At 44.9% G+C, this 17,500-nt stretch overlaps 1 protein-coding gene and 1 pseudogene across 1 annotated transcript in view; both read left to right on the top strand.

Annotated features, from left to right (window-relative positions):
• Positions 1-17,500, top strand: part of cora (erythrocyte membrane protein band 4.1 like coracle) — a 65,294-nt gene that overhangs the window by 7,142 nt on the left and 40,652 nt on the right. The window contains exons 2-7 of the mRNA XM_080280460.1: positions 1,056-1,244; positions 3,960-4,199; positions 5,431-5,639; positions 6,001-6,153; positions 8,196-8,381; positions 8,578-8,756. Coding sequence (XP_080136586.1) covers positions 1,068-1,244; positions 3,960-4,199; positions 5,431-5,639; positions 6,001-6,153; positions 8,196-8,381; positions 8,578-8,756 — 1,144 coding nt within the window. The 5' untranslated portion in view covers positions 1,056-1,067. The remainder of the gene's footprint in view (positions 1-1,055; positions 1,245-3,959; positions 4,200-5,430; positions 5,640-6,000; positions 6,154-8,195; positions 8,382-8,577; positions 8,757-17,500) is intronic.
• On the top strand, positions 1,907-2,025 carry LOC145410720 (5S ribosomal RNA; annotated as a pseudogene).

The raw sequence follows: 17,500 nt of genomic DNA on the forward strand, positions 1-17,500 counted from the left end.
CCACCTGCCTCAATTATATTATTATTATTATTATTGTTATTATTGCTCATGTAATGCCACTCAGGGATGAGTGAGGCTGGTCACTCTCATCTTAAATGTCAGCACCAACTTGCCTAGCCTCGGCCTCCTACGCTCCTCATGGGGCAACACAGGATTGGGTGATGGATGGATGGATTATTACTATTACTATTATTATTATTATCATTATTATTATTATTATTATTATTATTATTATTACTTTCCCATATGCAGTAATTACACAAATAATTTCCCCATATAAATTAATGTATTTATGCATGACTATCAATTTATAGTGTTGAATTATACACCAAGGACTTTACCTAACACCTCTTCCTTATTGATTTATTCCTGATTCTGCTCCTTTACTGTTGTGTTATTCAGTTATTTTTAGGAGGCATACTCAACGCCTTTTCCTTACTGATTTATTCCTGATCCTGCTGCGTTAGTATATGCTCGTGTGTAATGCCGTTTGTGTCGATGTTTGAAAGACAGAAGCAAACATTGGATATTAATGAGTAGTTTGGAAAATGAGTCACTATGGAAAAGGTGTTAGGGAGCTTCCTGGCCCGACAGTAGGAGTCTTGTTGTATGGTATTGCTGCGTTTTAGGGAATTAAGTGACCATATATCTTCGTTTCCTCTCGATTCCTTCTTTTTCCCTCCCCTCCCCTCCCCTTTCCTTCTTTTCCCTCCCCTTTCCTCCCCTCCCCTCCCCTCCCACTCGCCTCTCCTCTCCTTTCCTCTCCTTTCCTCTCCTCTTCTCTCCCCTCTTTCCCTTTCCCTTGCTTCCCTTCCCTCTTCTCCCCTCCCCCTCCCTCTCCTTCCCTCCCTCCTTCCTTTCCATCCTTTCCCTCTCAAAATTTCCTTCATTTTCTTCCCTTTCTCTCCCTAAACGCCCCCATTTCCCTCCTCTCACTTTATCAACTCTCTCTCACTCTCTTTATTTTCCCTACCCAGTGTAAATATTCTCTCACATATACTTTCTCTAACTTTAACTACTCTCTCTCACTCTCTTTAATTTCTCTCCCTCTCCAGGCACCAAACAAGATGCCGGAGGAAAAGAGCGGAGGAAAGACCGGAGAGAATGGGGTAGGGAGCGGAGAGACGGAGAGAGGGAGCGAAAAAATCTCTCCCAAAAAATCTCCGGCCAAGCAGACGAGAGGAAAGATGGCCCTGGCGAGAGTGAGGCTGTTGGACGGCACTGACTGTGAGATAGCCATTGAGGTGAGTGAGAGATGCAGTGAACCCTAGGTCTAACGAACTAGTTGGGGGGGAGAGTTTTTTTTTGGTTTTTTAACGTTGTGGTGTGGATGTGGATGTGGAGTTACATGGAGAGACAGGCTGACGAATGAGGATATAAAGGAGCGTTGTGGTGTGGATGTGGATGTGATAGGGAGCGTTATGAGGAACACACTGAGGTGGTTTGGCCATGTGGAGAGGATGGAGAGTGAAAGACTGACGAAGAGAGTGTTTGTGAGTGAGGTGGAGGGGGGAAGAGGGAGGGGGAGGCCGAGGATGAGATGGAGGGATGGGGTGGAGAGGATGGAGGGTGAAAGACTGACGAAGAGAGTGTATGTGAGTGAGGTGGAGGGGGGAAGAGGGAGGGGGAGGCCGAGGATGAGATGGAGGGATGGGGTGGAGAGGATGGAGGGTGAAAGACTGACGAAGAGAGTGTATGTGAGTGAGGTGGAGGGGGGAAGAGGGAGGGGGAGGCCAAGGATGAGATGGAGGGATGGGGTGGAGAGGTATATGAGAGAGGGGGGTGTGAGTTGGGAGCAGGGCAGTGAAATGGCGGGGGACAGGGCGACTTGGAGGTGATTTGTTTGTGGCCACCACAAACGGGATTGAGGCGTCTGGCAATAGATAGATAGATAGATAATGTGTTCAACTCTGGCTATACCACGTGGAGTACACCGCTTCCCGTCCGATCACCGAAGTTAAGCAACGTTGGGTCTGGTTAGTACTTGGATGGGTGACCGCCTGGGAACACCAGATGCTGTTGGCATCCCTACGTGTCAAGTGGGGTTGGTGGAGGATTAGTGCCCCTCCCTGTAAAACAATTAACTCTAAGCCCTTGGCCACCCCATCGCCATATAAAGGGATCCGAATATGAATCCTTGGAGATGGAATCCGGATCCACCCCAAAATTTATCCAATACTTTCATAAAACAAATAACTCAGAGTCAAATGGCCACCCCGTACGGGATTATGGCGCCTGGCAATAGATAGATAGATAGATAGACCTTCATGGCGCATGGCCCAGCCTTTCACAAACATTCATTTTCCTTGAGAACTTTCGAAAATATCATGTAGACAGACAGACAGACAGACAGATGAATCCATAACCTTCTCCAACTTTCTTATCAGAGGTGGAAATATCACTTATGTTTAGTAAGTGTGGTGTGGAAAATGGTAGTTGTGGTGGTGGTGGTGGTGGTTTTTGTTGTTGTGGTGGTAGATGTGGTGGTCGTAGGTGTTGTGTGGTAGTTGTGGTAGTAGTGTTGGTGGCTGTACTTAATAACATAATGACAATGTGGTGTGTCACTGGCCTGGTTGTTGTAGTAATATGCTTGTTCAGCCCACTACACCCACTACACCCCCACTACACACCCACTACACCCACTGCACACCCACTACACACCCACTGTACCCACTACACACCCACTACACCCACTACACACCCATTGCACACACAACTTGAGTATAAGACCGTGGCATGAAATATGATGGAATGAGTCTCCTTGGTTACTAGTCAAATCAAGCTTCCAATCTGACTACACCTGGCCATCAACTGAGCTGAAAGGGGTTATGGGTAGGAATGAGTCTCCTTGGTTACTAGTCAAATCAAGCCTCCAATCTGACTACACCTGGCCATCAACTGAGCTGAAAGGGGTTATGGATAGGAATGAGTCTCCTTGGTTACTAGTCAAATCAAGCCTCCAATCTGACTACACCTGGCCATCAACTGAGCTGAAAGGGGTTATGGATAGGAATGAGTCTCCTTGGTTACTAGTCAAAGCTAGATGTTGATGCATTATTATTGTTATATATTAGTAGTGGTTGTAGTAGAATTGAGGTAGTAATATAATGAAAATAATAATAATAATGATAATAATAATAATAATAATAATAATAATAATAATGAAAATAATAATAATAATAATAATAATGAAAATAATAATAATAATAATAATAATAATAATGATAATAATGATAATAATAATAATAATAATAATAATAATATCTTACTGTGAGAGGGAAGCCATAGAGAGGAAGGTTAGGGCTGGTTTAAAGTGAAGAGAGAGAGAGAGAGAGAGAGAGCGCTAGTAAGTATTTGTATATTGTGTGGTGTATATGTGCGCGTGTATGTGTATGTGTATATATGTGTGTATGTACGTGTATGTGTGTATGTGTATAATTATGTGTATGTATTTAAATATGTATGTGCATGTATAATAATTATGTGTATGTATGTGTGTATATGTATGTGTGTGTGTGTATGTATGTGTGTGTGTGTGTGTATGTATAATTATGTGTGTGTATGTTTGTATGTATGTTTTTTATGTGATAATGATGATGATAGTTGTGATGATGATGGTGGTGGTGGTGGTGGTGGTAATGATGATGGTGGTGTTATTGATGGTAGTGATGATGATTGAGAGGATGGAGAGCGAGAGACTAACGAGGAGAGTGTATGTGAGTGAGGTGGAGGGGGGGAAGAGGGAGGGGGAGGCTGAGGATGAGATGGAGGGATGGGGTGGAGAGGTATATGAGAGAGGGGGGTGTGAGCTGGGAGCAGGGCAGTGACATGGCGCGGGGGACAGGGCGACTTGGAGGCGATTTGTTTGTGGCCACCCCAAACGGGATTGATGCGTCTGGCAATAGATAGATAGATAGATAATAGAAAATAATGATCACAATAACTATTTACTCCCACAGAAAAAAGCGACAGGGCAGGATCTTCTCAACAGCGTGGCGGACCGAATCAACCTGCTGGAGAAAGACTACTTTGGTCTCTCTTACCTCGACCCCAGTGGTGCGTGGACCTGGCTCACCCCTGACAAGCGCATCTCAAAGCAAGTGCGAGGCGCCTGGGACTTCAAATTCGCCGTCAAGTTCTACCCTCCCGACCCCACACAGCTGGCTGAGGACATCACGCGCTACCAGCTGTGTTTACAAGTGAGTTTTATCTATCAGCGTATCTATCTTTCTGTCTGTCAGTCTATCTGTATCTATCTATTGCCTGGGACTTCAAATTTACCGTCAAGTTCTACCCTCCCGACCCCACGCAGCTGGCTGAGGTCATCGCACGCTACCAGCTGTGTTTACAAGTGAGTTCATCTATCTGTTTATCTATCTGTGTGTTCATCTATCTATCTATCTGTCTGTCTTTAACCAGATGTCTTAATCCCATAAGGGGTGGCCACAAATAGATCACCTCCACGTCGCCTTGTCCCCTGCCATTTCACTGCCCTTCCCCCAACCTACACCTTCTCTCTGCACCATCGCTCCGTCTCATCCTCATTCTTCCCCTGTCTATCTATCTGTCTATTGCCTTGATCTCAATCTCTTTATCTGTCAGTCTACCTACGTATCGATCATTTATAAATGCCCCAACCTGCTTGCATGCATTGGCCTTGGTCACCTAATGGCGGCTCTCCATGCTGCTCAATCTCTGGCAGCCTCCCTATTGAGTCCCTTATCCCTGAGGTCACACTCTCTCCATGCCGCTCAATCTCTGGTAGCCTCCTTATTCAGTGTCTTATCCCTGATGTCACACACTCTCCATGCTGCTCAATCTCTGGTATCCTCCTTATTCAGTGTCTTATCCCTGATGTCACACTCTCTCCATGCTGCTCAATCTTTGGTAGCCTCCTTATTCAGTGTCTTATCCCTGATGTCACACTCTCTCCATGCTGCTCAATCTCTGGCAGCCTCCCTATTCAGTGCCTTATCCCTGAGGTCACACTGTATGACCCTGTCCCAGGTCTTTTCGGGTCTGCCTCTCACAACCCCAGCCCCAACGTTCACACTTCTCACCCTCCACACCCAATTATCATCCTTCATCCTTGTTCCCTGCCTCTCACAGCCTTACTTGACCCCTCTCCACTGTGGGAAAGGTCTAGATGATGATAATGATGATAGTGATGGTGATAGTGATGATTATGATGAGAAGGAGGAGGAGGAATATGGTGACATTGATGATGATTGTGGTGGTGATGATGATAAGGAGGAAGATGGTGACATTGATGATGATTCTGTTGGTGGTGGCGGTGGTGGTGATGGTGATGATGATGATGATGATGAGGAGGAGGAGGAAGATGATGATGATGTTGATGATGATGATGATACTGCCTCTTGATGATGATGATGATGATTATTATTATTATTATTATTTTTTTCTCCACAGGTGCGTCAAGACATCCTGAGTGGCCGGCTTCCTTGTTCGCTCGTTACCTATGCACTCCTCGGCTCCTACACGGTCCAGGCCGAGCTCGGAGACTACGACCCCAAGGAACACGGCACCAATGGGGTCGCATATCTCTCGGACTTCACCTTCGCCCCAACACAGACTGCCGAGTTGGAGGAGAAAGTGGTTGACCTTCACAAAACACACAAGTAAGCAGAGGGTGTGGTGTGTGGTGTGGTGTTGGTGTGGTGTGGGATGGGGCAGTGTGGTGTGAGAGGGTGTGGTATGGGAGGGTGTGGTGGAGGAGGGTGTTGTGTGGTGTGGGAAGATTTGGTGTGGTGTGGTGTGGGATGGGGCAGTGTGGTGTGGTGGAGAAGGGTGTTGTGTGGTGTGGTGTGTGATGTGGGGCAGTGTGGTGTGGTGTGGGAAGGTGTAGTGTGGTGTGGTAGAGTAGAGTGTTGTGTGGTGTGGTGTAGTGTGGTGTGGTGAAATAGATGAATTAATTTGGCTACTTTGATTGGTAGATTGGACAAGTAGATGAATTAATATATCTACCTGTCTAATCTCCAGAGGCCAGACACCCGCAGAAGCCGAACTACACTACCTTGAGAACGCCAAGAAGCTGGCCATGTACGGACTGGACCTACACCCTGCCAAGGACTCCGAGGGCGTAGACATCATGCTGGGCGTATGTGCGTCAGGCCTACTGGTGTACAGAGACAAGTGAGTCTAGGGCCTGGTGGTTTAGTGGGTTTAGATGCTTAATGAACATTTAATTAGACACTTCACCAGATCCGGTTTCAGGAATCTGCCACTATACCTCATACCAATTAATCTGGCCAGGCATGTATGGCAACACTGTTCCTGCTGAGATTCTGATTGGCTGGAGGTGTTTGTTCGATTTCGTTGTTGCTTAAACCGATACTCTCTTTATTATCAGATATCATTCTGAGTTTGTCGACAGAACAATCGTCAAAAGCAATAAGAAATCCGTTATATACTTATCAACAATGAAATTTTCGTAGGAAGATAGAAATATGGGTCAAAAAAGTATTATAACAGTCCGAGTCAAGGTCAGCATTTGAACAATTCCTTTATATCTCCAACACTTCCTAATATAACAGAAAATTAAGGAAACCTGCTTAATCTGAGCGTTGGTATAACAAACATTTAAATTTTAAAATCAGTCCGCACCCTTAAATCGTGCCACAACTCTGAATAATTAAAGATTGTAATGAAAAGACGAATTCTGTGGGGTAGGCATTGAAAAAGTAGCCAGTGCTTAATTTCTTTTTAATTTCGACACAGAGTAAAACACCCCAAATATTTTACTCATCAAATTACTCAGATGGCAGGATATGCTACAAAGAAATTTCAATATGGAAGCCTTTTGATTGTATATAAGTGTCATTTTGTAAACTCAACTTTCATCAGTTTACTCATCTCTGACGTAACCTAAGCAGTTTTACTAGAACCATCCATAAAACAAGATAACAGCGAGTAAAATATTTATCATTCCTTAGTATCCACAAAATAGTTATGTTGCCATAGATTTGGCAGCACCGTTCGATATGCTGCCCTGCCTGACATATGACTTTTCATAACAGTATGGACCTGTTAGATGTGTTAACCATCTTAGCAGCCTAACATAAAGCCAGCATCTCAGCACTGCATAGTGTTGGCTAACATCTCAGCACTGTATGAGAAAAGCATGGCCAGGGTTTCTATCTATCTGTCTATCTATTGCCAGACGCCTCAATCCCGTTTGGGGTGGCCACAAACAAATCGCCTCCAAGTCGCCCTGTTCCCCGCCATTTCACTGCCCTGCTCCCAACTCACACCCCCCTCTCTCATATACCTCTCCACCCCATCCCTCCATCTCATCCTTGGCCTCCCCCTCCCTCTTCCCCCCTCCACCTCACTCACATACACTCTCCTCGTCAGTCTCTCACCCTCCATCCTCTCCACATGGCCAAACCACCTCAGTGTGTTCCTCATAACGCTTCCTATCACATCCACATCAACACCACAACACTCCTTTATATCCAGGGCTTCTGCAGGAGTTTTTCCCAAGTTAGCCAAGAACCTGATGTTAATCCTTTGCTCAAGGCTCCTTCTGTGACAGGGGGCACTTGACAGGAGCTACAAAACCACCTGTGAAAGGAAAGATAGTAGGTTAATTGAAGTGCTGCTTTTCTCATACAGTGCTGAGATGTTGGGGAACACTATGATGTACTTCATTACTATGTGGCGGCTGAACTGTGTGATTAGCAGCCAGTTTCCTGTTACTTGTTTGTCACACCTCATGCTGCGCAATAACTGGCATAGATATTAATAAAGTGTATGTCATTCCACTTAAAGATTCGACCAGGGATAGGGTTTAGAGGGTTGAGTTAGAGGGAAGGCAGCGTGATCACCCTTACCGTATCCCCTCACAGGTTACACGTCAGTCGTTTTGCCTGGCCCAAGATTCTGAAGATTTCGTACAAGCGCAGCAACTTTCACTTATAGATTCGTCCAGGGATAGGGTTTAGAGGTATATAAGTGAGATTAGAGCCAGGGGGAGGGTAGTTTGATCACTCTTACTGTTTCTTCCTGACAGGTTACGCATCAGTGCTTTGCCTGGCCTAAGGTACTGAAGATACCATACAACCTTAGCAACTTTCACTTACAGATTCGACCAGGGTTAGGGTTTAGAGGTATATGAGTGAGATTAGAGCCAGGGGGAGGGCAGCGTGATGACCCTTACCATTTCTTCCTGACAGGTTACGCATCAATCGCTTTGCCTGGCCCAAGATTCTAAAGATTTCCTACAAGCGCAGCAACTTCTACATTAAGATTCGACCAGGGGAGTTTGAGACTTACGAGAGCACCATCGGCTTCAAACTGGCCAACCACAAGGCAGCTAAGAGGCTGTGGAAAGTGTGCGTCGAACACCACACGTTCTTCAGGTGAGGTAGTTGTGGTAGTTGTGGTAGTTGTAAGTAGGAGTGCTAGTATGGTTGGGATAATGGTGAATACTGTATTCCCATATTTATTTATTTACAGATGATGATAATGAAGATAAATGGTGATGATGATGATGATGATGATGATGATGGTGACGACAATGGTGATTACTGTATTTCCGTTTGTATTTGTTTACAGACTGATGACTCCGGAGCCGCCACAGAAGCAAGGCCTGCTCCCTCGCCTGGGGTCGAAGTTCCGGTACTCCGGCCGCACACAGTACCAGTCCCGCATGGCCGCTAACCTGTCGGATCGCAACAACCCGGAATTCCAGCGCACCCTGAGCCGACGCAAACTGTCCTCGCGATCCATGGACGGTAAGAAGGAAGGTCCGTTTTCCACTGTTGTCTATCCATCTCTGTAGAGCCACATAGAGCCTTGTCTACTTATTCTACCCCCTCTCTCTCTCTCTCTCTGTCTCTAATTTGTGCACAGTAAGGCCATTTGCACATGGGTCACTTTTTCGTGGCAACCACAGACAGTCCCATCATGGATGTCGAGGAGGTGGCATGTGTCATCGCTGTGCTCCTCATAAAATTAGAAAAGAAAGACGTAAAAGAAAGTAGTGGGTGCATCCAGTAATCAGCACACAGGCTTATCAGGGGTCAATTTTATACCCTGTGTGAAGCCTTAAGAGTGTACCCAGACAAGTTTACAAGCTATTTTAGAATGACCTGTGCTTCTTTTGATGACCTGCTGACTGCAGTTGGGCCGTCAGTGTGATGTCTGAACACCTACATGTGGAAATGTGTACCAACAGAACAAAGTCTTGCAGTTGCCTTAAGGTAAATGTAGATAAAACTCATACATATTATGCAAGAATGTGGAGAGGATGGGGGATGATAATTGGGTGAGGAAGGTGAGAAGTGTTAATATTGGGGGTGGGATTATGAGGGGTAGACCGAGAAAGACATGGGACGAGGTCATTAAGTGTGACCTCAGGGTTAAGGGACTGAACAGGGAGGCTGCAATGGATCGTGCAGTGTGGAGAGCCGCCATTAGGTGACCAAGGCCGACACACGCAAGCAGGTTGGAGCCTTTAAAAACGAAATGAAACGAATGGTAATGAGAAAACTTGAGTAAATTAACCACATTTCATAAAATACATGAGACATATGTTTGCAGGTGTAAAGTTGTTATGGTCACGGAAATAAACCGTATAACACAAAAATTCATTCCACAGTTAAGAAAATGGCATAATGTTTTGCTAGTCGGAAAATGATGACACCTAGTGGCAAACATATTGATATTAACAAAACATACAACACTGATTTATCAAAGAACTGTGTCACTGCCTGGAAAAATCCACCAACGTGCCACCAATAATCTATCTATCTATTGCCAGACGCCATAATCCTGTAAGGGGTGGCCATTTGACTTGGAGTTATTTGTTTTACGGGGAGGGGCACTAACCCTCCACCAACCCACTTGTTGACACGTAGGCAGCACGTATGGTTTGGTTATATGGTTACCACCCAGCGTTGTAAATGGTTTCTTGGCTTACAGGAAACCATTTGGCTTGTCACTCAATGTAAAGCCACCTGTAAAGGAAAGAAAAGCAATAAGAAGTGACAGGAAAGATGGGCAGAATATATAAATGAATCCGTCAGACTGTTTAGCTTTGCATGGAATACCTGACATTGTGCCTGGCATTGGGGAGGATACATTGATAACATTACCTGGTGCAAACTGTAGACTTCGTGAATTTCAGGCTCTGGATGACTTTGTTTTTTTTTTTCATTCATTCATTGCCAGACGCCATGTATCCCAAACGAGGTGGCCAAGGGCTTAGAGTTAATTGTTTTTACAGGGAGGGGCACTAATCCTCCAGCAACCCCACTTGACACGTAGGGAGAATGACTTTGTAATGTGGTGTAATTATTATTATGGGAATAATCTTGTGTACACTTGTAACCTTGGGAAGGGAGATGGTTAGGGAGAGGACCTGGGGTGGACACATGACCAGGGGCAGGGAATGGACCATCAGCAATGCCAGTCCGTCTGCCAGTGCCACCACAAAGTGTCCCGTGTGTGGGCTGCCATTTTAATTAGCGGCATCCATCATTGGTCACCAGTGGCGGGTAAAATGGACCCGGTTACCAGTTTTTTGTGGCTGCCACTAAAAATCAGCTCAGGCTTCCATAGAAACACGTATGTTTTATTTCTCGCCGCTGAAATGTGACCCGTGTGCCGGGGGCCGAAGAAAGAAGGTCCATTTTCCGCTGTTTTCTATCCTTCTCCCTAGAGCTGCATAGAGCCTTGTTCATTTATTCTATCCCCTCTCACTCTCTCTCTTTCTTTCTCAATCTCTTTCTCTAATTTGTGGAGAGTAAGAAATAAGGTCCATTTCCTGCTCTTGTCTATCCATCTCCCTAGAGCCACAGAGCCACATAGAACCTTGTCTCTTTATTCTAGCCCCTCTTTCTCAGTCTCTCTCTCTCTCCTGCCATCGCTTTCTGTCTCTGTCTGTCTTGTCTGTCTGTCTGTCTCTCTCTGGATGGTAAGAAGGAGTTATGTTTCCATTCTTGTCTATGCGTCTCCCTAGAGCCGCATAGAGCCTTGTCTCATTATCGTACTCCACCTCTGCACGGGCATATAAAACCCGTGTATAAAGTCAACAGCTGTGCAGGAGTAAAGAAGGCAAGGAGTTGGCTTAGCACACCTAATCTCTTGGAAGCAGATTTTACAGGATAGGAAGAGTCGAGAGGTAGGATGGGACTGGAGTGTTTTGGTGTTGCGATGAGGAGGGGTAGACTGAGATGGTTTGTGATGAGGAGGGGTAGACTGAGATGGTTTGTGATGAGGAGGGATAGACTGAGATGGTTTGTGATCAGGAGGGGTAGTAGTAGTAGTAGTTGTTCCCTAGGCAGTCTGGCCGAACAGCCCCGAGTCCCTTAGGAAGGCCATGGCCGAGACCGGGCTTTCCCACAGAGCTCTCAGAGAGTGTATGTTGTGTTGTTGGCCTAGGTGATTGTGTGTAATGCAGTCTTCCATAATGTGCTTAATAGTATGGGGTGCTGTGTTGCGTCGTGGACAGGCATCAGCAACAGAGTCATCCTGCCTCATCTAGTAGCTTAAGAGGGCTGGATGGTGCCTACATCTCAGCCTGGCCAGGTGGGCCCTGTCCTCACGAGGGAGTTAGGATTCAGAAGGGTGGATGTCAGGAGGCCGTACATGCAGCTGTGTGTTGTCTTTAAGTGACTGAATGGAGCGGCCAGTGATCTGAGTGTGCATATGCTTCTGGAAGCTGGTCTGAGGTGGGCGAGGGGGGAGAGATGACAGTATTGGTGTATGGTATCGTGTGCTGGGTGTTGTTTTGGTGTTCCTTGGTGTGGGTGGATGTGCTGCCATGTAAAATAGTGGATGTTGTGGGTTTGTGGAGGCTGCAGCAAGAAACTGGGTGCCTCTTATGTCTAGGTGATCCTTGACCTTGAGGGCTTTGGTTTCTTGATGTAGGTGGTTGTGGGTGTAGTAGCTGTGCAGCCTGTGATTATTTTATCGCCTTGTCTGTAGAGTGTTGTAGTGTGTTTTGGTGAGGTTAGAAGCCGAGGCAGGGCTTGTATAATTCATCACTGAACGTATGTATTGTTTGTATACTGTGGTGGTGGTTTCTTTGTTGTGTCCGAATGTTGTATGGGCAAGTGACCTCAAGGCACTGAGTCATGGTGTTATTTTATTTTTAACGTTTGTGATGTGTTGTTTAAATGACATTGATGTGTTGTATGTTACACCAAGGATTCTGGGGTAGATTGAGATAGTTTGTGATGAGGAGGGGTAGATTGAGATGATGTTATGATGAGTATATTGAGATGGTTTGTGATGAGGAGGGGTAGATTGAGATGATGTTATGATGAGTAGATTGAGATGGTTTGTGATGAGGAGGGGTAGATTGAGATGGTTTGTGATGAGGAGGGTTAGATTGAGATGGTTTGTGATGAGGAGGGGTAGATTGAGATGGTTTGTGATGAGGAGGGGTAGATTGAGATGGTTTGTGATGAGGAGGGGTAGACTGAGATGATTTGTGATGAGGTGGGGTAGACTGAGATGGTTTGTGATGAGGAGGGGTAGATTGAAATGGTGTTGTGATGAGGAAGGGTAGATTGAGATGGTTTGTGATGAGAAGGGATAGACTGAGATAGTGTTGTGATGAGGAGGGGTAGATTGAGATGGTTTGTGATGAGGAGGGGTAGATTGAGATGGTTTGTGATGAGGAGGGGTAGATTGAGATGGTTTGGGCATGTGGAGAGGATGGAGGATGATATTTGGGTGCAGAAAGTGAGAAGTGTTAATGTTGGGGGCGGGGTTGCGAGAGGTAGACCGAAAAAGACCTGGGACGAGGTCATTGAGTGTGACCTCAGGGATAAGGGACTAAATAGGGAAGCTGCCAGAGATCAAGCAGCATGGAGAGCCGCCGTTAGGTGACCAAGACCGACACATGCAAGCGTGTTGGAGCCTTCAAAAACGAAACAAAACGAAACGCAGTGTGGTCGTTCCAAGATCATGAGAGAATGAAACCCCAAGTATGTTTAAAGATGATGCAGGATTCAGCTGGATAGTGTTAAAGATTAGAGGGTACTCCTGTGGAAGATTTTGTTGGGTTGATAGATTTGGAGAGGATGTAGAGTGAGAGACTAACGAGGAGTGTGTGAGTGAGGTGGTGGGGGGGGAGAGGGAGGGGGAGGCCAAGGGTGAGATGGAGGGATGGAGAGGTATATGAGAGGGGGGGGTGAGCTGGGAGGGGGGTAGTGAAATGGCAGGAGACAGGACGACATGGAGGCAATTTGTTTGTGGCCACCCCTTAATGGAATTAAGGCATCTGGCAATTGGTAGATAGATAAATAGGTAGATGTACAAAGTGAGTCTTTCATGCATTAAAAACAACAAGATTATTTTTAAACCCAGTCAGAGATACGAGCCAAGTCAGACATTAGGTGTGCCACAGCCTCATCCCTTGTTTGTTGAAGTAACTGCTGAGATGGATGTTGCGGGAACTGAATGGAAAGGTGAAGGGTGGAATCATCAACCTATGAGTGGATAAGGTTAGATGTACACCTTAGAAGGTCCATCTCTATCTGTCTGTCTATCTATTGCCAGATGCCTTAATCCTGTAAGGGATGGCCACAAACAAATCGCCTCCATGTCGCCCTATCCCCTGCCATTTCACTGCCCTGCTCCCAGCTCACACCCCCTTCTGTCATATACCACTCCAGTCTATTCCTTCATCTCATCCTTGGCCTCTTCCTCCCTCTGCAACCCTCCATCTTACACACTCTCCTTGTTAGTCTCTGAGAAGGTCATCGATGGATAGAAGGAAGAGTCATCAGTGTATGAGTGGATAGGGTTGATGTACAGCTTATAAGGTCATTGATGAATAGAAGGAAGAGAGTTGATGAAGAGAGTCAGAGAGAAAAAAAAGAGAGCGAGAGAGAGTAAATAAAGTGTGAAAGTATATAAGGGAGAGAATACTTACAACAGGTAGAGAAAATAAAGAGAGAGAGAAAGTGGATAAAGTGAGAGAAGGTATTATAAGGGAGAGAATATTTACAACAGGTAGAGAAAATAGAAGAAGTAGATCAAGTGAGAGAATATTTAAGGGAGAATACACTGGGTAGACAGGGTGTTATTTGGGGAGAGTGGAGGCTGATGGCAGAGGACAGGGTGAAATGGAGGTGGTTTCTTTGTCATAGATAGATAGATAGACAGGTACAGTGCCCTTGCATCCAAGACGGGTTTGTCCAAGGTGGAAGCCATAAATAATAATCCAATCTATTGCTGTAATACGGTTGCGTACATCCAATACGGAACGAACGGTTCGTAACGGCCCAAATCCCAGGACAGTACAGCCGTGACGGTCTCAGCCGGTGCAACACGGTTCCCACGGCCGGGACAGTGATGTGGTTGTGATGTTGTCCAGTAAAATATTGGCAGCTGGTACTGTGGTGACCAGGCGGGGCTTGATTTTGTCTCACCAGTGTTGTGGACACAGTTACCGTGTGTTGCGTCAGCGTTTGCTGCTGGGTTATTACCTCTCCTTACTTAATCATGTCTAGGAAACCATCTGCTAACCCCTGGAAGCGCCGCCATCTACCTCAGCCTACTAAGCTGAAGGTAACTGAGCTACTAAGCTGAAGGTAACTGAGCTACTAAGCTGAAGGTAACTGAGCTACTAAGCTGAAGGTAACTGAGCTACTAAGCTGGAGATAGCTGAGCTACTAAGCTGGAGGTAACTAAGCTACTAAGCTGAAGGTAACTAAGCTACTAAGCTGAAGGTAACTAAGCTACTAAGCTGGAGGTAACTGACCTACTAAGCTGGAGGTAACTGAGCTACTAAGCTGAAGGTAACTGAGCTACTAAGCTGGATATAACAAGCTTAGAAACACACACTGTCAAGGTGGGGAAATTTGTGTTGTTGCCATAATAGGTCTGGGGTGATGTTGTTAGCGGCACGTTTCACAGATTTTGTGAAAATATTAATTTTTTCCGTAAGGTCTTGTGTTGGTCCAAGACGTTTTTCATCCCAGACAGGACCCTCAGGCGACAATATTACCGTCTTGGATGCGAGGGTACTGTTGATAGATAGACAGATAGATATAGATAGATAGACAGATAGATATAGATAGATAGATAGATAGATAGAATTCCCTCTAATATCACTAATTCTCCCTTATGCCTCCTTGGACCCCCTCCCACCAACCCCCCTTCCAGTCTACACCATAATGGAGGGTTAGTTACCATTGATTACTTGCTTACGTGGCCCTTGTTTACGTGTTTATGGCCCTGTTGTTTAGGTATCTTGTTTACATGGCCCTTGTTTACCCTTTTAAATATCATGTGTATGAGGTATCTTGTTTACATGTGTAGGTATCTTGTTTATGGCCCTTGTTTACCTGTTTATGGCCCTTGTTTACCTGTTTATGGCCCTTGTTTACCTGTTTATGGCCCTTGTTTACCTGTTTATGGCCCTTGTTTACCTGTTTATGGCCCTTGTTTACCTGTTTATGGCCCTTGTTTACCTGTTTATGGGCCTTGTTTACCTGTTTATGGCCCTTGTTTACCTGTTTATGGGCCTTGTTTACCTGTTTATGGGCCTTGTTTACCTGTTTATGTGTCTTGTTTATCAGCATCTGGTACCTCTTGTTTACTCTTGTTTATCTGTTTATTAGCGTCATTTAATCCCATGTATTCGGGTCTTTGTTTCTTGATTGTACTTGCATCTTGTTTACCTGTTTATTTCCTCCTTGTTTACCATTTACAGCATCTGGCTTACCTGTTTTGTTTACATGTTTACTAGCATCTTGTTTATATTTACGTGTTTATTGTTTACAGCATCTTGTTTATATTTACCTGTTTATTGTGTACCAGCATCTTGTTTACCTATGTTGTTTATTGTTTACCAGCATCTTTACCTGTGTTGTTGTTTACCAGCATCTTGTTTATGTCTACCCAAACAAACTTTAATCAGCTGGGTGTGTTTGTTTATCTGTTTACTTGTTTGTTTACAGGCATTGTTTACAGGCATCTCCACCACCAATTTGATACGTGTCTGTGATTACCTAACGAGGTGGTACGGTCGTTAGGATGAGCCTGGTGGTGGTGGTCACTGATTTTCATTGATATTATTATTATTATTATTATTATTATTTATCTTGATGGTCTGGGTATGGCAACTGTGACTATTATTATTATTATTATTATTATTATTATTATTATCAGTGGAGGAAGGAATGGATTGTTACAGGACAGGGATTCATTTGAAATAACTGAATATATTGAGCAAGAAGCAGGTAAAGAGACTAGTGAAGAGGGAAAAGGAGGAGGGAAACGAGGATCTGGGAAGAAAAATGAATGCAAACTACTCTGAACATAGGAAGTTATTCTGGAAAGAGGTGCGGAAATGTAGAAGTGAGCGTGGAAAGAAATGTGATGGTGTGAAGGATGTAGGTGGTAGATTATTAACCCATGGGGATGAAGTAAGGACCAGATGGAAAGAATATTTTGAAAGCCTGATGAATGGGAATAGAGAGAGCAGAGCGGCTGTAAACATGATTGGTTTTGGGGGTGTGCAGAGAAGGAATGCAGTGCCAGGAGACGTGACACTCGCACAGGTGAAGAGTGCTGTGAAGTGGCTGAAAAATGGGAAAGCAGCTGGGGTTGATGAGGTGTATGCAGAGATGATTAAGTGTAGTGGAGAGAGTGGAATGAAGTGCTTGTTGGAGATATGTAAGAAGGCATGGATGAGTGAAACTGTGCCTGCAGAGTGGAAAAAGGCTGTGATTGAACCCCTGTGCAAAAATAAAGGTGAGCGAAGTGAGTGCAAGAATTATCATGGCATAAGTTTATTGAGTGTGGTAGGGAAGGTATATGGAAGAATTATTATAGAGAAAGTAAGAGAGATATCAGAAGTCCTAGTGAGTGATGAACAGGGTGGCTTTAGGAGTGGCAGAGGATGTGTGGATCAAATATTTGCAGTGAGACAGATAGCAGAGAAGGCTTGTGAGAAGGACCATAAGGCGTTTATGGCATTCATGGATCTGGAAAAAGCATATGACAAAGTGGACAGAGAGGGATTGTGGAAAGTTTTGCACATATACAGTGTAGATGGTAAGCTGGTAGGTGCCGTCAAAAGTTTTTATGATGAGAGTGAAGCATGTGTAAGGGTTAATGGGCATCTAAGTGAATGGTTCATGATCGGTGTAGGCGTGCGACAAGGTTGTGTGATGTCCCCATGGTTGTTCAATATATATATATACAGTACATGGATGGGTTGATGAGAGAAGTAAAAACACAAGGAATGGAGAGAGGGATTGTGTTGGTAATGAATGGTGATGGATGGAATATCTCAAAGTTGTTGTATGCTGATGATGCAGTACTACAGTAAAACCTCGATATAATGAACTTCAGTAGACCGGAATTTGCATTTATTGGAATCGAGGAGCTAGTCGTCTAAATTCCTATATATCGGAGAAAGTCCGACAAAGCCAGAAGCAGTGCAGACTGCCTGACCACTTCAGCTGTGTTCACCACGATAAGGTAAATAAAAGACATGTTTATCAGTGTACAG

Source organism: Coenobita brevimanus, chromosome 10, assembly GCF_032717465.1.
Source record: "Coenobita brevimanus isolate Jiangsu-jjx chromosome 10, ASM3271746v2, whole genome shotgun sequence".
NCBI lineage: Eukaryota > Metazoa > Arthropoda > Malacostraca > Decapoda > Coenobitidae > Coenobita > Coenobita brevimanus.